Here is a 22,258-nt window from a genome sequence, read left to right as displayed (position 1 = left end):
TCCACCAGCAGAGCTGAAAGGTGAGGACATTGGTTTGAGCTCGGAATCCGAAGACGCAGAACCGCCCGAACTTTCACTGACTGGAGGGAAAATTGGAGAAATTGTTCTATCTTTGCTACGAGATTTCTCACTCGACCCGAAAAACTGCGTTGGTATTGGTACTGATGGTTGCGCCGTCACGACTTCTCAAAGTCGCCGGGCAGTGCAGGAGATCCAGAAGGAGGCTTCAAACGCGCTGCACTGTTCATATTGTAGTCACAGCCTCAACATGTCCATCTTCAGGTCGTCGTCAGTACAGTGCCTGAGGAACTGTCTGGGAACAACGAAAGAGATCATTGCGTTTTTCACCGCATCTCAAAAGGTAATACTGTCCTTAAGCTTACGGTTAGTGGCCAGTTGGAGACATTGTGTGAAACGGGATGGGTTGAACGGAACGACGCGGTACTACAATTTCACGTGAAATTTCAATAAATAAGTGAGGCTCTACAGTGTGTTCCAAGTGGTCCGAGTTAGATACAGCAGCCAAAGCATGGGCACTTTCTTCTGCCATGCACGACAGTGAGTTTATCGTAACTATTACGTGTCTTTAGGGTGTTCTCACGATAAGCCTCCCCTCAATCGACTTTTGCAGAAGACAAATTTAGACATGAACGCAACGTCAGATGCCATTCAGGACACTATCACAGCATTAAACAAGAAGCATTTCAAACAGCGAAGAATTCTAGGCAACTTTCGAAGCAATATCCAGAATGGCTGCTAGTGTCGACGTGCAGATTCAAACTCCTCATCTCACTCAAAGAAACACATCATACGAACTTCAGAGCAGATGACACGACATTTTACTACTGAAGAACTGTCTACATTCCGTTTATAGAGTCGCTTGCAGAGGACCTCAAAACTCGTCTTGCGCAGGAAGTTTTCAATGTATACGGACTCAACATTTTATTGCCAACACGCGCAACTGACTAAACTCTGAGCAACAACTTCAGCAGCATTCTAGCAGAAAGATTTCACAAAACTATCGGAACTCAAGAAAAAATGCTGTTTTCCCTCTTTAGTTCTGAATTTGCAATCTGCACTTCTAAATGGAAGAGAATTAAAGAAGGTGGAATTCTATCACGGACTGCGTTGGAGGCCTTGCCCACCAGCGACGAAGATCTTCACGTAACTATTCGAAAACTGCTGCGCATACTTGTAACCCTGTGGAATGGATTCCACGTTAATCAGTAGGCCTCATATAGCCTCACCGCTGAAAGAGACGTTTAACTCTACATCAACTCAACTTGTAACCCTGCATTCGTGCGTGGTCAGTGCAGAACGATCTTAATCCACATTGCACCGACTGAAAACGTGGTTGCGATCTCGTTCTGGCGAAAAGCGGCTGAAGGGACTAGCACTTTTAAATGTCATAGGGACATTGTCGTAGATCGCGACAATGTTATACCGACAGATACGTCTTGGGCAGTATTAACCGAAAAGCGTGTTTTGAGTGTAACTTCCAAGCTCTTTTGTCTTTTTGTTTAATTCATTTTATTAAAATACAGAAACATTATGAGCGTTCTAAAAAAAAATGTTTAACCTGATATTTTTTCTAGCGAAATATTTACTAAAGCATAGCCACGACCAAGCCTGTACACAGAATATCGTTTTGGGGGAGGGAGCATTGTGGTGAAAATTCCGTAGCAATTATATCTTTTACCCTCTTTTCCTGAGTCCGTTTTACCTTTCTTTTTTGGGGTGAATTTCGGGGAACATATCCCACTCCAAAACAAAGAGCCCCCTCCAAGACGTTTGGTTTAATCCGCCAATGTATGTATATTATATATATATATATATATATATATATATATATATATATATATATATATATATAGTGTGAGGCTTAAATCGGTTAACACCCTTGTAACACACGAACGTCTTTGCGTTCACACTCTGTTCATGTTATTCGGGTGGATAATGGACCATATTACACGACATGGTTGCCTTGGCAACCATCTTGAATCCCAGTTTGGATTTTTAAATGGGAAAGTGGTGCATCTGGCACGAGCTCGATATCAGAGAAACAGTAGTACGTCTATTTTCATCTACCGTATTTGGTTAAAAGTTATTTCGTCACAAAGGGTGAAAATTTGGCATTACAGCATGCTTTCTTCTGTTGTTCCAGGTGATGTAAGATGTCGCTAACAGTTCCAAAACGAATCGAGATCGTGAAGAGTGGTGGACGATCTGCCAAGGTGACTGCGGCTGAGTTCAATACATCCCACCCACAGAGGGAGAATCTCTAACACGTTGCAGTGTTCAAGAAGTTTCATGAGACGGGCTCGGTGCACGACAAGAATCTATCTGAACGCCCACGGACCGATCCTGTCGACGACAAGGCGACAAAAGTGTTGGCTGCTGTTGTGAAAAGTCCAAAACGCACTTCTCGTCGTGTGGCATTCGTAACAGGAATCAGTAAGCGATCAGTGCTATGGTAGCTGCATATGAACAAGTGGCACTCATACAAGCTGCAACTCCAGCAGCGGTTAACAGGACGATCCAGACACGCGAGCGCAGTTTGTTGAATGGGCCACAGAAAGATGTGAGGAGGATCCCATGTTCACACAGTGTGTTCTTTTCAGTGATGAGGCATTATTTTTCGTCCACAGAGGTCAATAAACAAAACCACAGATACTGGAGTAACACAAACCTACATTGGCGCCGACAGCAAAGAGGTGGGCGGGGAAAAGGTAATTGTGTGGTAAGAAATCTGGGGGACGCGAATTATTGGACCATACTTTATCTACGGCACCCTGACTGGTGAGAAATATCGTGATTTGCTCGAGGATGATGTGTTCCCTGCTCTCATAAATGAGGACAGTGTTTTCCCATCCTCTTTCCAGAAAGACGGGGCTCCACATCACTTGAGTTATGTTCACGTTAATGCGTCGATGGACAATTACCGGGACATTGGATAGGGCGACGGGAACCGATAGTGGCCACCACGATCCCCAGATCTTTCGCCACTGGACTTCTTGCTCTGGGGCGATCTGAAGAAACCGATTTATAAAGAACCCATCCGTGATATCCACCATTTGATGCAGCGAATTCTTCAGTGTGTTGTGAAAGCGTCGACCCGGACATGCTGTTGCTAGTCCATGTGGATTGGCAGAGACGCCTTGCAGTGTGTCTTGCTCAAGAAGGACAGCACATAGAACACATGCTGTGATGCCAAATTTTTCACCCTTTGGGACGCAGTAACTTCTTAACCAATAACGGTAAGTGACAATGAACTGTACCACTTTTTCCCTGAGATCGAGCTCGTAACAAATGATACCCCACATGCCTCCCCCATCCTATTTAACAATTCCAAGTTGGATCTAAGATGGCTGCCATGGCAACCACGTCGTGTAATAGGTTCCATTATCCACCCGAACAACATATACCATGAACCAAGTGCGAACGCCAAGCCGTTCGTGTGCTACAGGAGTGTTAACCGACTTACGTCCCACCATATTATATATATATATATACAAGGAAACTTGAACATCCCTTTTATGAAGCTGGTATCAAGCCAGGCTGCGCAACTGGCGACACCTATTAGCTTGACTGTTTACTATTAGGAATTAGCGTTACACACGCACTGATAGGTTCTGCTATTATAAATAGGTTACGTCGCTGATAACAACTACTTAACCCTTACAGCCGTTCGTTACGAGACGGAGTTCTAAGACGCGTCGGTGGTAAATCGACGACTAACTGTAATGTTTTCTCCATTTTCTGATACATACGAGAACAAGTATTCAGCAAGTTACTGACAAAATAACAGTACAAAGTAATTATAATATTTTTTATTTGAAACTCAAATTCTGGTTTACAGACAGAACAAAATGTCATCCACCTTTTCTGTCAGAGCTTGACAAATTTCAAAAGTTTAATTTCATTAAATAAAACAGTTATGAATATTTCACATTAAATTATTAAATATTTTAAAAGAAACTGTTATTCGTAAGTTAACAGAGAACAAAATGGAGTAACGAATTTCAAGAAGTAAAATTTGTAGCGGATCATAAAAATATGAAAGGAGATATGCCTGATTTGTTTTATTGTAATTGTTTTCAGTGAATTGATCGTAGAGATAATAGACCCCACGATTTTCTCGAGAATCTAGTTTTCACTAAATTACGGGCAACTATAAGCAAATATCAATCTATTAGTGGCAAATTGTATCAGGGAGCTGTTCTTCATTATCCCAGCTGTACTCAATTGAAAACAAGCCAGTGTGTGTTCATATTAGTCTTATGATGAATGATGGAAAACAGCCTTTTTCACGTATTAAAAAAAAATATGTATATACAATCTTGATTTATTAGTTGAGTTATGACAAAACAACTTACAAGGAAATATATTCTCTAAAAAAATATCTAGTAGCTTGATCTGTTCAAAGAACACGAAGGGATAATAATAATAATAAAAACGTTTTAAAGGCAAATTAAGAAGTACATGATTTGTAAAATATGGTTAAACACGGAACGAAAAACTGAACATGGTATTCAACTTTAAGGCAATTTACTTATTTGAAAACGGTATTTTTTTTTTTTTTTTTTTGTTTACTATGGAATCTCCACATGTCTATCTTAACCATACAGAAACGAAGCCTGACTATCTTTTTTTTTTTTTTTTTTTATTTATACTATTTAAATACCTTGAATGTGTTACTGTTGTAGCCAATCTCTCGTTTGGTTTACTTTTTTTTTCCCCTTCAAATCTCGGAACTAGGACATTCTGCTCCTTTCAGCATAGTATTTCTCAAAACAGAAGGAAACGGGGAGGTTATCCAACTTCTCTCTACAAATCAAATACGATTTTTTACACGTTCTGATTTGATGTCGCCTTAGTCAAATTGGAGAGCCAGTTTCACAATGCGATGCAATACAGCCACTTTTATACAAGACATTGAGATTTTTTCCCATATTATATTTGGGTTTCCGATTAGCTTCTTTTCTCCCAGACGATTTATTTACTTACAGTGGTATCCCAAAAGTCTTAAAGAAAATACGGTTTTAAAAAAAAGTAAATTCCTTAAACTATCACATATTACTCTATTTTCCATAATAATTGTCGAAAATCTATATAAATGAGAGGGATATGGTATTAATTGACCACTACATGATATGTCACCAACAAACTGGCTAGGTGAAATCTCATAGCATAGTACTGAAAATGAATCGATACTCCATTTCGTTCTCCTGGAATTGTTTCAGATTGCACATTACGTGTTGTTTCATTTATTATCTTGAAGCACAAAAGAAAATAAAAGTATTATCATATCATCACAGGCTACTTTCCATCAAACACACACCAGATTAATCTCACATTAAATATTGGATCACTCCCCATACATTAAAACGGGTCCTCTGTTTATTTATTAACTGCATATAGTGATCGGACTTCATGTACCATATCATCAGTAAAATTTTATTAATATTGTATTGAATTCTAAAATTATAATTACGGTCTGTGATTATTAAACAAATCGTGACGATTACTTACAGTAGATATACTGATTTAATTAAACTTAGGGTTATCTAGTCCTAGGCTATTTTCAAAATGTTACTGTAAGAGAGAAATAAAGGTTCGAATCATGAAATTATATTATGCTCCGACGGTGCTCTACAGTTTGATCTGTTAGCAATTATATTTAGGACAACTGCTAAAAAAAAATGTTTCTTTGTATGAAGTGAATTAAAGTTCAGCATGTATCACACATATGTAGTTCACGCTTTGGAAGATATAGATACAAAGAAACAAAAGAAATCGGGAGATGCAATCTTCAAGCTGAAGAGAATATGAAACAATAATAAGACTAATAGATGGATGTTATGTAACAAATATCTATTTCGTACTAATTTTGCTCAGATAAAACACGATAATTTAAAAAACAAATTGATATTTAATATAGAATGGAAGTAGCATGAGTAGAACTGACTTGATGGATGTAAATATTATGTAATTAATATTTGGAGAAACATGTAATTTTATTCAATATTATTTATGAAGTATATTACAGAGTGCTTATCAAATTTGATAGCTAAACATACCAAAATCAGCATTCACCTACATACATTTCTGATGATAATGGTATCAACTTATTTAAGAGAGGCTCTATTACGTTATGGTATTATAAACGTCTTTCTAAATCCTGGTATCACAGTATTGATATTTATTTCTCCTCTTATTTTAATACAGTTTTTTCATGACTAGTAGAATTATACACAATGAAATTCAGCTAGGTATTTTTCTTTTTAGAAGTAGAGTATAAGACAAAATAATTTACTGGGGGATTGAAAGGGGTCAGTTATAATTTCGTAGCTGTAATTCCACTGTGCCAAGTTTTCGTGCTTCAAGATACCTTTAAAGTTTAACATCAGTTTCACAAATTCAATATATCCTCACACCATTCATTATTACCACCATCAGATGCATGGAGCTACTATGTAAATTATTTTGCTATGAGTCTCAAAGATATTAAGTACATACCGAAGTAATATAAACTGAAGTTGAATAATTCGAATACATTACCTTTTTTTTCTACAAGTATCTTACCGAAAAGAACATTACAAAGCAGTAACTTACTTTACATTTTAAGAAGTCAAAATTGAATGACCTCTACTTCAGTATATTACTTTTTTACTGACATTAAATTGTGGCTACAACGGAATGTTTCATATATTACTTTCATACAACTTATCTAGGATTGACTGATGCATCTACATGTACATGGTTACAATAACGGAAAAACATTATTTGGTAAGACAAAGTATACTACTGTTCACTATTTTTAATTTATATTGTATCTGCCACTTCTGCAACGCAATTGTGCCTTGTATTTCATACTAACGGGGACACTTTTCATATACACACTATTAGCAAAAGCAAAAGCAATGGTTGGAAATCCGATGGACTAAGTTTTATTTCATAATACGCAGTAGAGCATGATGATATTTAAATTTTTCATTCATTCTTTATTAATGCACACAATTTCATCCTCATGTACATGCCTCTCATACATTCAACCATCCATCCATCCATCCATTCATTCATTCATACATACATACATATATACATACATACATACATAACATACACAAAATCAACCATACATAAATAAATATAGTAACCAGTACCTTCGACCACATTCTGCTGTTTAGTTCATTTAATATTAATTCATTAATTGTAACTTTATTTGTCAATATATAGTATTTTTAAAGTTTTTATTTGGTCTAGTAAGAAAGAAGAAAGCAGGATTTACTTATATACAAGGCGGCTTTTTCTCTTTTGCTTCATCTTGAGAAATATTTTTCCTAAGTACTCTCTTTCACTTGCATTAAAAGGTTTCACACACACTAGTTTATCAATTCGCATATAGCAAAATTAACACTAATCTTTGGCTTTCGAATATCAAGTTCTCCTATTCACCGTTGTTGTAGTCACTTTCCGCGGTAACGCAGAAAACTTCCTTGGAATGCTTGATTCACCACTACTAGTTTTATGGGAACCACTTGCCTCTTCTGTCCCACTATTTGGCAACTTTCCACCTTTATTCATTCTTATCCCTCCCTTGCCCACTTCCGGAATTTTCTTCCTGCTCGATGCATCAGTCGAACTGCAAAAATATAAAAACCAAAACAGAGTTTAGTTCCTTCCGCTCACTGCACTTTAAAAAAAAATCAAAATTTTACAGGATAATTTACAATGTAAATGATGAACTTTGAAAGATCATTCTACACATCAACTATAACAAAAAGATTGTAAAAGCAGTGCATTTATTTTCAGATTTTTACTGTAACAAATTGAGAATACAAATAGTACAGAACAATCTACTGCTAACAAACAATTTACATAAAACTTTGGAAGATAAATTTTTTTAAAGTTTTCTGCATTTCTGCAAAAAGATTGTAATAAGCATGGGTCGAAATAGCATTATGCTAAGCAGGGGTGAGAAAACTGCATGTCTCGTTTTATAAGCAACGCTGTATGGCTTTATTTCTTCTTGTTTGAAAGAAAAGAAAATGGAAATCTTGTATTGTTAATTTGGTAAAGATGTTTCATTCTACCTCTTCGTCTTTAGTAGTTCTGCTTAGGAATACCTTAGCTATTCTTCAAAATAGGTGGCGAACTTGCGTGTGCCTCTTAAGGAGTATCTAAACTTCACTAGTAGCATGTACGTCGTCGGGTGGCCACCCTTGGTTACGGTCTCAGCAACATTTTAAAACTTAATGACTTAACACTAAACTAAAAAATATTCCCGGAACAAATTCATGACTTCATGTCATAACTGACAATAGTTTCTTTAGAAGCTTTGTAACTTATCATGAAAAGCCATTACAAATTAGCACTTCGTTCTTTCTTAATGATCAGTAATGTTCTGGAATCGTTTCTACAGTGCCCAATCTTCCCACAGGTGAAATTCGTCAGACTGAATACAATTTCCTTTTGTTTAGCGTTTAAACAGTTTTAGTATAATAAAATTTACACAATAATGAATATTCAAGATGCATTCATTTCTCTCTATACTCTTTGCCTCGTAGATAAGCAAAAGAGTCAGAACAAGTGATTCAAGTTTACGATATTGAATGCACTTCTTTCTGAATCATTCGAGTATTCATTTCTTTCGAAATAACTTTATTATTTTGAAACGACACGATGAAAATTTCCCACGGCAGGCTTCCAAATCAAGATTTTTCTAGATATTTATTGTTCCCTTTAATGCCACGAATTATATCTCAAGAATTAGCAGTATAATTCTGTAGAACTGAATCTTTTTTCCCCTAAAACAACGTATGTCAGAAAAACCAAGTTTTGAGAAAAATTATACTACACACTGTAGTTTATCCAAAAATGTCTATTTATTTATAATATACCAAGCGTACGCAACAGCTTGACAAGTGTAGATATCTCACAAAATGTGTATCCACACGTAGCAAACAAATAGTGTTGGTAACTTCATGTATTACAAAACTTGACATGTCGTTTTACAAAAAATCAACTGGAAGTAGTAGTAAATGAAAATGCTACAACACTTGCATTAAAATATCAATTTGATGTGTTTACTGAACTCGAAAACTAACACATTAATTACCTCTTTTGCTCTTGAACAGAACACTGCCACACCGATTTACGCCAACACAATTTGAATTTATTTGAGCGCATTAAACTCGACATAATATCTGCACAATCATCACAAAAGGTTCAGGACAAAAGAAAAATAGATCTTTTGAATGACAGCTGATTCCGTCCTAGTGACACTACGAAAAACTGATTTCCTCCAACAGCACGATATGCCATATCTTTCAACTTTTGCTCTTTTTAAATAATTAAGAAATACGAATCTTAATGAAAGATATACTTCAAATCACTTTATTCTAAAATGAAATTAAATACTTACTCCGTATGTCTACCAAAGCAGCATGAAAAAGAGAGTTGCAGATATTAGAAGCTACTAGCTCTCTATTTAAAAGTGAGAATCAAACATTGCATTAATGTTAGTACCAGTGTTGGGTAGGATTTTATTCAACAACATAAATGTTTTTCCTCCGAAAAGATAGTTAAATATAAACAAACAGTAAGACGAATCAAGCAGTACACACATGCGAAAATAACTCAAAATAAACGTATATGCAATACTTACGTTCTATTGTGTGTTCTCTGTATTTTTCATTAAGTCGTTATGTACTATCAAGAGTGTTCTACAAAATACTGTTTTATAGGCTAAACTTCATTCCAGATAGAGTTCGTATTACCTTGTACAATCACGCACATATGAATAATTAAAAAACTTCATTTATGTATTACGAAATATAACAGTGTTGTAGATCAGGTTTTCTATCTAGTGCTTGGTGAAATTATTTATTGATATTTGAAACGTTTCAGTCCGTTAGCAAATATTAAAAAGGTTTAAATTCGTTTTGTGATTAACAAACAGGGTTATTTCTCCGTAACCCTTAAAATAATAATAATAATAATAATAATAATAATAATAATAATAATAATAATAATAATAATAATAATAAAAAAAATTAAACACTTGTCCCCAAAAATCTAAAACATTAATACTTCGGCGTTCTTATAGTAAGTGTTCGAACATTAGCCGGTAGCGCAAATATGCATATTGTACGCTCTTGTACATTAAACTTTTTGGCTATTCTGCATACTTGTTCTTCAGAAAGGAAGAAAAAATGGCTTGTTCTTTGCTTGAAAATCCACTCTTTCAATCTGCATAAGTCATGTCATCTATTAGTACGAAGACCACAATCCCCCCTTCCTTTCTTTATATCAAGCATTGCACATTGAGAAAACAAAACCATTTTTCCCCAATAAGCATTTTACAAGATCTATCGCCCAAATGAGTAAATTGTTGCAAACTGTTTATATATTCTACAGTGATGGGACATATCGCGGTATAAGAAGATGTAAAAGGGCGGAGGAGATTTCAATGTATTCGAGCTTTAAAGCGCCATATGTAGTTGCCGATTCCTTTGCTCTTATAATATAAAAGACGGAGTTAAAAGAGCTCCTGAGGATCTTATTTTGATCGTGATTTGTTTAACCGTGATAAAACGTAACGTGAATTTTCTTCTTTAAATGGAACTTTATATATGGCCAAAATTCCCGTACAATTGTTTTGAGAAAGATCGGTCTAAGCGCAAAGGCATTACTTCAGGTCAAATTATCTACACTAACCTGTACACTGAATCGGTTCATGATGATAATTGAGTAGCATAAAGCAACAAAAGCCTCACAAGTATCTCTAATACAAGGTTATTAGAACTGATAGGGAAAGACTTGTGGAGACAATACAAAAATTAACAAGCACGTATGAAAGTCATTTAAGAAACATTTATTATTCTTATCTCTAGAATTAAAGAAAAAGTTATTTGAAGGTTCGCATTTTGCAGAGTACTAGCTTGTTCCTCCCATTTATGGAATACATGCCTAATCCTTCACTACAACGAAACAAAGGATTACTGGGGACGACTTATTCCTCCTCCTCCTCCATTTAAAGCATTATGATGCTAAAGAAATGTATGACAAAGGTTTGTTCACAAATTCAGTGACAATCTTGTTATATTTCTAAAGTAAATATTAATATTTTACACAAAATTTCCTGTCATGTCATTCCGTGTTGTATTATCATCATCTTGATATTTATTTAGTCCTCATAAAATAACTTCAAATGTATTTCTTTATAATTTAGGGTTGTACAAATTTTGACCGTTTAATATGACATCAACTGTCCAACTATGTCTCAAAAAATCCTGAAAATTGTGGCATAATTTGCGAACATGGTCACCAAAGATCGTGATTTTAATGTCCTTTGTCGTGCCTATAGAGTATATTTTTCCTAACACTCATATGTGATTAACTTCACTTCAATTTACATTGCAAGCTCTTTTTAATGAATCCTTGTATTAACACATGGGTAGACAGAATACATTCAGGTGCTTTCATGTAAACATTCAAAACTGAATTTGGGCAAGAAGGGGAAATTTGTTAATTTGTCTTCTGCGAAATCACAGTATATTATAAAGTTTTACTGGAACTTAAAAATATACTTTATATTTTGGTGTAACTATAAAAAGAGAATTTTAGAAAGAAAAAAAAAAGGAAAAGTAATGCAATATATATGTAAAATCTCACCCAACTCTGGCAGCACATGTCACTACGCTACATATACGAAAATAGAATGGACGGATGTCACAATACCACAGTATATTCGGAATATGCATACAAAAAATACGCTATTACTAGTAAAACCAGACCCAAACTTTGCCTAATTGATCTACTATTCTCTTCGGTGATTCTTACCTATAGAGCACAATGCAATGCGAATAATGTTTAGCAACCAGAAGAAATTTTAGAAATGTTATTTCGTTTCAAGATAATGAATATATATACTGACATATGCAGATCATCCAAAACTCATTCACACCAACTTTCAGTGCTGAATGAAAGCGTGCTTTGTATTTTATATAATAGTTTATAGCAAGCAGACTATCAATTGCTTTATTACGTATATTTCCTTAAACTATCGAAAGGAGTTTCAATTGTATTACAAAGTACTGCCGAAATATTCGCCTACATCGGGCAGAAGAATTGTAAACTTCAGTCATATATTTGCAACATAATCGATATTCTCATTAGGAGATAGGTATAACTACTGATAACTAATTTACCAACATATTTTGAAAATTTAGTCTATTTACTTTTTCAATCGAGCAATAAGGCCTGTCCCAGCAAGGAAAAAAACGACGATACGAAACTTACTCAGTTTATTTAAACAACAGTACCGCAAACCGAAAATCTGGATCAGGAAGAAAACAAGGATTGTGTGATTAAAAAACGTTGTTAGAGCGAAATCCAAACATCTTGATGGGGGGTGTGGCCGAGAAAGCAAGTATTTCTAGATCAAGTGTGCAAAGAATAAAAGAAAGGATACAGTTAAACAGTTACGAAGTCCAAAATGTACCGGATAGAGATTATTTGTAAATTGCGTGCCCGAAAGCTTTTGGTACAACATCTGATGAAATTTTCATGTTGTACCATGGATGATGAAATGTGCTGCAAAGATAATTTCAAACAACTACTTTGTTAAGAATATTATGTTGCTAAGCTCTGAGGAGGCATGCCTACGTAATTTAAGGTTCGCTGTGTGACCAAATTTCCAGCGAAATATTTAATACGGTACGCCATTTCTACTTGTGGACTCAAATCGAACTCTTTTATGACAACTGGCAGCATCAATAATAATATCTACATTGAAAAATATTTATGGAAACATTACTGCCCCTCACTCGATCCCACAATACTTGTGCTGCTTTGGCCTAATTTGGCTAGTTGCCACTGTAGCAAAGCGACATTACAGTTCTATGAGATGAATGGTATTAATATTGTCAAAACTCAACAAACTGTTCCGAGTTACGGTCAATCTAACTGTATTGGGTTTAAGTGAAGAGCAAGTTGAAACAATCTACAAATGTATCCGATTCTTGTAACCAATAAAGTAGGCACAAAACGTTCGACTGCAATAGTATAATACTACTCACTACACCTTAAATTAAAGGTTGTGGATTTTTATTGTAAATCAATTTCGTGCACCACATATGTATTACGTTATTGAAAAACGTTCGTGTAAAAATATACTGTTCTATTCTTTTATGTAGGTATTTAATTTCCTATATTGAGGTTGACCGATTGAAATCGCCAAACATACATGCAAATGTACATTAAAGACGTAGTTTAAATTACTGCACTTAATTTGAAGATTATGACACTGCTCGAACGTGACTCTTATTCTGATAGCACTTAACTAAAAAATAACTAAAATAATTTTATATCAAAAACACGAAGCAATTATACCACTACGTGCTTTCCCTTCAACAGATGTAATTGTTCTGTAAAACATACGTTTCCTTAATTTACTATATTCATATAATACAATTAAATGATGAATTTCATTTTACAGGATTTATGACAGCCTTTCTCCTAAAATGCATATCGATTACATAACCATTATCATTCTGTTTAATTACACCCTGACTGATATTACAATAATGGAAGAAGAAACGTTTTGTGCGGTAATGTACTTTAATTTAAACATAAATTGCATACTACTACTTCCCTGGTTCGGATTCTGGAATCACTACATAACAATACACATTCACAAACGTGCGAATACAAAAGGACAATATTGGTTAAAATATTTCAAGCAATTAACTATTCTTTACAACTCTATTTTTTTTAATCACAGTAAGTATATAACACAACCATTATAATTATGAGAATGCATTATTTGTCATTCCTAGCTGTAAACTACTCTTCACAGTTCCAACTTCTATTAAAACTTTTTAGAAAAGTTTTCACAATTTTAGATACGCATGCATGAGTTAATAAACAGACATAGGCACTTCGAGGCCCCTGTATACAAGGTGAAGCCAACACAGAAAATTAGCTGCTACCATGAGAAGAGTTCCAAATAGAAAGTCCACATAAGACAAACATGATACCTTGCCAATCCTAAAGCTGCGTTAAAATAGAAGAAGAAAAATACAACGTGGATGAAAATTCAGGTTAAAAAATAAAATCAAAATATAACGGTTCAAAACACAAATTTTAAAATTAAAGTATAAGGTTCTTTACTTTTAATAATAAAAAAATATGGTTATTTTTAGGGAAATATAGCCTAATATATTAGAATAAAATCTATCATTACAAGTAGTAACGAACTAACTAAACGAATTATTAAAACAACAAAATACTTAACTATTTCCAAAGTTTGTCTACACTAACTAAACTTCAATACATATTTGGCATCAAGTAGTTTACATTTTTATCACAATAGAAACAATCAATTGATATTGCTGCTGCAAGCAAACTCATGCTCTTGACCTCAACATACTGACTGCCAATTTACTTTGAAACTTGACATGTCACTATGTTCAATCTGTTTAATGATACGTACTGAAAATTACTAACTACGCGGAAAGGTGATTAAACTGAACAACGGGTTAACCACACTACAGATTAAGGTACTGCATGTTTATAAAATCCTTAATGAAACTTTTTATAGCTTGTATTTCAACAGTGAACTATGCATTTCGAAGTACTTTCATGACATTTTCCTAATTAAATGCAATAAATGCCCCAAAGTGTAACACAGGTAAGTTTTTCGTGATTTACAAATCAAATCGGTCATGAGTTAAAATTTTCAGGAATATGCATAATAACAAAAATCAAATATTTTTAAACATTAGCGTTTTTTAATGAAGGGGAAGAAGAAAGAGCTATTCGAGTTCAGATTTAGTATTTCTACAGAATGTAGATTCTCAAATATATAATTTATCTGGATTCCAACTTACCTGACTAGAGAACCCATATTTGTGTCTGTGGAACAAGATTGCGGAATTGCAGAACCGGAGGACAATGGTCGTAACTAAAGACAAAAGAAAATTTAATTAGTCACTAATAATACGCCTCGTAAACTACAAACCTTACCTTATGTACAGATGTTTAAAAAAATAAAAATAACTAAAAAAAACTGCCATTCACTTCTCTTTGAAAAGCCTTAGACTCTCAGCTCCAGTGGAAATTAATCAAATAAATGTGTAATTTCTTTGGCCAATCAAACCAAACTCTTCTCTTGCCGTAACGGCCCGATTTGTGAATCTGAGCCGTTCCACGCCATCTGTTAGCGACTGTTGGAACTACGTCCAACCTAGCGACGAACGCGTGATCAGTGGGAGCTTTCTGGACTCGTCACGTCTTTTATTCACCTAACTCTCCAGTTTGACTCACGACGCTGGTTGGACGCCGAAAATTGGGGAAGCACCGGCCGGGAATCGAACCTGGGACCACGCGGTCATGAATCCAACACTCTAACCACTAGACTACAGTGTCGCACTTCTTTGGCCAACTGATACCTTAATTCACAATTAAAGTATTAGAATTTTCTACGAACGGTTTCCAGACTATGGTCTTCCAAAAATCAGAGTGGGTGTCCAAGATTTTATGAACAAGACTGACTGCACACACTAATTAAAGACCGACAAGACTGAACGAGAAAATACAGGGGTACAATTAAATATTTAGAAGCGTATGTTGATGAAAAGGTATTTAAATGTCGCATATTCCTTCCTTCTTAAATTACTCGTGAATACAGTAAAAGGGTAACATTCAACTCTGCGTATTTGTATGTAACTACTATCTTGATATTTTATGGCTGTGACAAAAGAGAAACGCTGCCTCAAGAATACGAAGAACCGAACACGAAATCACAAAGCACGCACGCTGTTTCCTATTACAGTCAGTTAAGTAAGAGCGTGTTCGGGTTTATGCACAGAAATATTTATTCAAAATCTTTTTTTTTTAAATACATGAGTACATTCTACAAGATTAGAACAAAGATGCAATCCTGTCAAAAGATTGTCCAATCACCATCAGCGTCGATGACTGCCTGACATCTGCGAGGCATTCTTTCGACCAAGCTCACGGCGTATTCATCTGGCAAGAATGCGACGAATTTCTCGCATTAGTTGCTTCAAAGTAAATAATTTTCTTCCATGAAGATTTGCTTGATGTATGCCCACACATTTTCGATAGGATTTGCGTCCGGTGACTGCGAGGGCCAATCAAGTATCTCGATGCCAGACTACTTCTTCCACTCAGAAAGCTTGCTACGATGTTTCGGATCGTTGTCCTCCTGCAGGATCCAATCTTAGTGTTTTTTTTTTTTTTTTTTTTTTTAAATGAACCAATAAATTTCGAGCATTTTCGGAGCATTTAGGTTGTAGGTAAACAGATGCAACTATCCAAAACCCAATTGTGACAAGCACCTCCAAAGATGAACTTTTATTGCGTGTTTAACGGTCCGCTGCACTAACCAGTTGGTGGAAGATGACCACGCTCGTGAGACGATAACGTGACCCCAAATCGAAGCTTCGTCAGTAAAAATTACATTGCTCTAATCTCGATCGATATTGTTCTCTGCCCAAGCGCGTCACTTCTTCATGTGCTTTTAACCTAACAAAGGTTTCTTTATCGAACTGCGCCTTTGATGCCATGCGCTTGCAGATGGATTCGTACAGTTACATGAGATATATCAACACCTTTTTGTTTTAATTTAGATGCTCTTTCACGCAACGTTAAGGTCGGATTCTGCGAAAACAAGTTCAGGATCTGCTTTTCGATTGTAGGTGTTACTTTGCCTGTCGAGCCACGTTCCAGCAAGTCATCAACACTTTTTGTCTTTTTATATCGCTCAACCCACTTACGCACAAATGATGTCCATTTCCTCATGTACTTAGCAGCCGCTGCATAAGAAAATTTTGGACCTTTTGGATGATTACAGAGGAACACAGCCTCGTAGCGCGACGCGTACGCGGCATTCATGGCGATGTACGTGTTTCTCTACCAAAAATTGAAGGCCAACTGAATCTTCCGTAACAACGCATCAAAGACAAAGGTTCCTTCTATGGACTCATGAAAGAATTAGAGCGATATGTGATACCAACGGCTAGTTATGCAGTACACGCTTTTACTTAACTGACTGTACATACGTATACAATGAAATTTCTCTGATCAATGTAGTTCAGCGGTACGGATGAAGAAAATGTTGCAACCTTCACGTTCCAAAATTAACTTAAGTCCAAAACTATTATAATAGATTTTAATCACTTAAACGATTGAAATAATATAGTCATTAAAGTTTTCTGATTTACTCTATTAATTTACTTAAAAACATAGCAAATATTTCTATTACGATATTTCAATTTAGCAGAGAATATCTAGTGTTTTGCGATTAGGGATGAATCATTTCTAACAGGAGACACTAGCATTATCCGGTATTAATTCACATATGCTTATAAGTCAACAGGATTAATTGATTACTGAATCTGTGACGTTAATCTAAATTATACCTAGCAAGGCAAGAAAAATTCTCTTTCCATTGCTATAAATTTGATAATATCGAACTTATAGAGCGCCGGAAACTGATTTAAAAAAAACTGAAACAAAGTGAAAGGTATTTTAATTTTAAAAGAATTATTTCACTAAAGCTTATCTCGAAAGCCACCAGCTACAATAAAAATCATAGTAATAAATGCAGAAAAAATTAAAGTTCCATGGTGTTGCTGACCAGAAGGATATTTCTTTTTATGATTTTTCCCTTCTGTTGTGTTTTTACTTTGATGTTCAATTACGGCCACAATTTTCGATGAACTACGTTTTGTAACATTCCTTTAATCTGAATCATACTGTATTGTAAATAAGAACTTCTTTGTCATAAATCTCAAAAGCAATGAAAACTAATGACTAGACTGATGAAAATTACTAACTCTTTCGGTTTGTGTTGCAGCATTGCAGGTTTCTTTTTGTGGAGTTTCTGTCGAGCTGGCCGTGTATTTTGCCATTTGCTGTTGCAGGAGTTGGATCGTTCGATCCCTGTCCTCTAGTTGCTGTTGTAGAAATACAACCTGTAAAACAAATCGAAATATATTAATATGCAGTTTAAATTAGATGACTCCAAATTAAGTAAAGGGCTTGTAGTATAGTAGAAATGTAAACAACACTGAAAGGATTCAACACGTTTTCCTTCAAGATAAGGAGAGAAATGAAGAGATGGCATATAGCATGAAGTGTTTATCTGAGTAACACTACATAAGCTGTAATATTCTGAATTTTACAAGCAGGTAGTTTCAATCAAACTATTAAGAATATAACAGAAAAAGAACAACAAAGCTCCCTCATGAACTAGTCGCTGGTAAAAGAACCAGCATTAGCATGCATTTCCATAAATTTGGTTGGGGTACCACATGATGCTATAACTTGTATAGCTTCAATGCTATTTAAAAAATAAAAAAATAATAATAAAAAAATAGTTAAGCTCCAAATAAAATAAGAAAATGAAACGTTTAGGAGAACCCGAAGAAGGAATTGCTGGTAAGTATGGTCAAGTGATAATGGTATGCATATCAAACTCAATCTAATTTCTGGTGTCTACTCACTATGTCGGCCTATGTATGTAAGATAATTTATGTTCCAAGTATAAAAGTAATAATGACTGTCATATAATTGAAAACGTAAAAACAGAACACTGATACCTTTCCACTTGTATGACTACGATAGTTTGAAACTAGGTCTACAATATCATATATAAACAAACTAACATCGAGTAATATTCTTAAAACATTTAAAACAATCGAAAGTGTGAGAGTAGTGCTTACAATATAAACCATTGAATGTATTTCTTTACATTATCATCAGCATGCTTTAATCCACCAATAAGCTTGATATTTTAGTTCATTCTACTTGTTCAGCTAAGTCATCCGCTGAAGGTTTCAGTTCATCATTTGCTTATCGATGTTCCCTAGTTCTTAATTCTTCATCTAATTAGGCATCATTCGTGATAGCATTATTTTTCTGTCATATTTTCTTAGTTTTCGAGCTTTTCATTAAACAGAGAAAGTATTTTCGCACAGTACACAAATATTTTATAATCACAAAGTTATCTAAGCAGTCCTTACAGTTAACCCTTTGCATTATTCGTCTATTATGTACTTCAAAGTGCCTTAACGAACACTTACATTTTTACGAACATTTTTCGTTTTCTGGTATATATATATATATATATATATATATATATATATAAACCAAGGTTTAAACCAGCCAATCCTGAAGTCAATACATACAGCACTTTTAAAGTACCAGTAACAACTACTTAGGCCGTCTTCCTTACCGTGGAACATTCAACTTAAAAAATCATTTTTCAGATAACTTCTTGGAAGTGTTCATGTGTGCTCTTACCTAACAGTGCCATTACCATAAACCTGAAATGAACTTCTGTAAGATTGGTGCTGAAAAGGGACACATTCAAACCAAACCTAAATAATAACTTAATCGGCAATAATGATTTTTATACGTAATATCAAGAATAGGGAAGATTTTTCTATACGATTTTCATTTTTTAACAATTCTATGGATCTTTTAAGGGTTGGGCTCCATTTGCAGCAAATACATTTTCAACATATCTCTGTATTTATCTTTGGCAATTAGCCGCACCCCATGAAGTATTAAATTATGTTTTTCCGCTTGCATAGGCATACCACGAGCAATAAAAGCTGTATCAAAGAGAGAGAGTCTACTCAAAGACAATAAAAGCAATGAAGTCCTTCTCGTGAAAGAATCCATTAAATTCTACAGAGAATTATTATTTGTCGTAATTCATCGACTAGTAATTCGGACGACATACACACGATCGAATGATCATACATTTGGAATTATTCTTCCAAATTCCAATAAGAATCAACAAAACATTGAAAAAAAAAAGTAAACGAATAACTGATGAAACTTTAAAAATATGGAATTACTTCATTATTTCCCTCTCCCCAAACACTGAAAGAACAATTATGCGACTTCCCGACTCAACCTTCAATTATATGTGCAGAATTATAATTCCTATTAATCCTGCATATATAGGAAGATTAAAATTATAATAAAACTAAGGAATTAATGACTCACCTGTCTCTTGAGATCAACTATTTCCTCTTGAGGGCCTTGACTATTAGAACCAACTTCTGCATCCGTTGTATTTGCAGGGGGATCATTATTAGCCAGATTATAATAAAGGCCGTTCTGAAAGGGAAACAACTTACTTAGAGAGACTGAAAATTATATATGTTGTTATACAGAAAATTATAAAAATATTTGAAGAATATATATAGTTTCTTAAATTTGGATGTTGGGTTACCTAAAAGAAAACTTTGATGGTTCGGAAATAAACCAAAGAACATAACTGACTAGGGAAAACTAAACTGTGCGTAATTATCTATCTATCTATCTATCTATCTATCTATATATATATATATATATATATATCTATATATATATATATATATATATATATATATATATATATATATATATATAGTCTTCGTAAGTTAAAATATTAAATACAAAGTATACACGGATAACACTTAACTGTTAACATATAACTAAACTTTATGTATTCTGTATGAAATAAATTACCTATAAATTACCTAATTAGTATTTATCAACATTTAGTTATTGAAGATACTATGCTTTCTTTAATTATACTTATTTATTAGTATTTATAAGATTAAACTATGAGCAAATTAGTTATCTTCTTTACTTCTATAGCAGAAATTTTAATTCATCCCTGATAGGCTTTCACCAAACTGTTCTCTTATTAAAATTTAAAATATTACGAAATACGCAAGGTAGTATTTTATATATATATATATATATATATATATATATATATATATATATATATATATATATATTAACAGGAAAACCAGATACAGTTATCCAAGTCTTTTACGCCTATGTCAGTTTCGATTCACTACACTCATTAAGCTAATTACAATTGGTTCCGCATGGTAATTTCACTAATTACGGTCAAGTAGAAACCAAATTCAAACAGGGAAAAAGAATATTAATATTTAACTAATATGGTTTGACACATTAACAGAAAAATAAACTCAAAATTGCTAAAATCACAAGAACAAACACTAAAAAATAAAGATATTAATTGAATAGCTACACGAGTTCTTTAAATACTTCATTATGCAGAACCTTCACACCTTCCGCTCTTGAACGTATGAATTTTCAATTATATTTACTATATAAAATTAAACTATGCGCAAATTAGTTTCTTCTTTTTAAGTAATTTATGATAAATGTCAATTTGTTCATTATGTACTGAGTTTATGAATTTTAATCTTATCCTAGTATCAGTACCAACTAAACAAGAATTGCTCTTGCTAATGTACTTAAGTTTTGTATACCGAAAACGTTCGAAAGTGAGTTCTGAATTTGTACACTATCAGGTTTTAATCTTTACATTAACAGGAAAACAAGTTTTGTATTTGAATATCCTACCTTTAACGTGCTGTCGAAGGGGTTAAGAGTTTCTGCCTGGAAGGATAAATTGAAATGATTAAAATTACAAAACAGCCCCGGAAGAAAAAGTTATACATTTGCTATTAATCTTCACGCCTATAAATATGTAAGATTCAGAGAAAGATTAAGCTTAATATTTTGGGATTCATTCAAATAAACATTTTTTCTTTTTTTAAATAAGAGCTTGTTTTATAACTGAAAAATATACAATCATATTATAAATCTAAAATCAATTATTGTCAAAATGACACATAAATGTAAAAAAATGACATACATTGACTACAGGTCAGATGAAAACATTAACAGTCAAAAATGTTGTTAGAAAAAAATCCTGCACATAGAAACAAAAATGAATAAACTCATGGAGATGTGTGTTTTATACATGATAAACTTTTAATTACTTTCATCACCTACTTAACACACACGAACTTTTATAACGTTTATTATTAGTATTATTATTATTTTAATGACGTAAAAAGAAGCTGACAGTTTGTAAACTTGCGAATATACTTTATTTTGAAGCTATCTGTTAGTCATTCCATGTTTAAGCATATATAAGGAGTGAGACCTTCATTCGAATCCCTAACCCAGCTTACCCTTATTGAGTTTTCTCCTTCCTGAAGAATGCCACGAACCACACCAGAACCGAACAGAAAAGAAAATAAACTTCATTATACAAAAGTAGCCACACAAACTTAAGCATGCAAAACAAGACATTGATTTGGAGCGTGTAAAAAAAAAAAGCTCTAGAAAAAAAAATCAGGAAAATTCTGCTCCACAGGATAATAAATATATATATCAT

General features: G+C 34.0%; 1 protein-coding gene across 6 annotated transcripts in view; it reads right to left on the bottom strand.

Annotated features, from left to right (window-relative positions):
• Positions 1-3,815: 3,815 nt before the first annotated feature.
• LOC145694865 (uncharacterized) overlaps positions 3,816-22,258 on the bottom strand; it is a 294,105-nt gene continuing 275,662 nt past the window's right edge. For 3 of the 6 annotated variants that reach the window (XM_081771578.1, XM_081771570.1, XM_081771595.1), the window contains 6 exons: positions 22,053-22,073; positions 21,436-21,471; positions 20,053-20,166; positions 17,871-18,008; positions 14,898-14,971; positions 3,816-7,645 (listed from right to left, as the gene is read on the bottom strand). In XM_081771578.1, the coding sequence (XP_081627704.1) occupies positions 7,441-7,645; positions 14,898-14,971; positions 17,871-18,008; positions 20,053-20,166; positions 21,436-21,471; positions 22,053-22,073 (588 nt within the window). In that variant the 3' untranslated portion in view covers positions 3,816-7,440. Of the gene's footprint in view, positions 7,646-9,427; positions 14,062-14,897; positions 14,972-17,870; positions 18,009-20,052; positions 20,167-21,435; positions 21,472-22,052; positions 22,074-22,258 lie in introns of all 6 variants that reach the window. The other 3 variants (XM_081771607.1, XR_014133059.1, XM_081771586.1) reach the window with 3 other exon arrangements.

Source organism: Thermobia domestica, chromosome 1, assembly GCF_964235325.1.
Source record: "Thermobia domestica chromosome 1, izTheDome1.hap1.1, whole genome shotgun sequence".
Lineage (NCBI taxonomy): Eukaryota > Metazoa > Arthropoda > Insecta > Zygentoma > Lepismatidae > Thermobia > Thermobia domestica.
The sequence above is the reverse complement of the archived record's forward strand: the minus strand, read 5'-3'. Positions and strand labels throughout refer to the sequence as shown.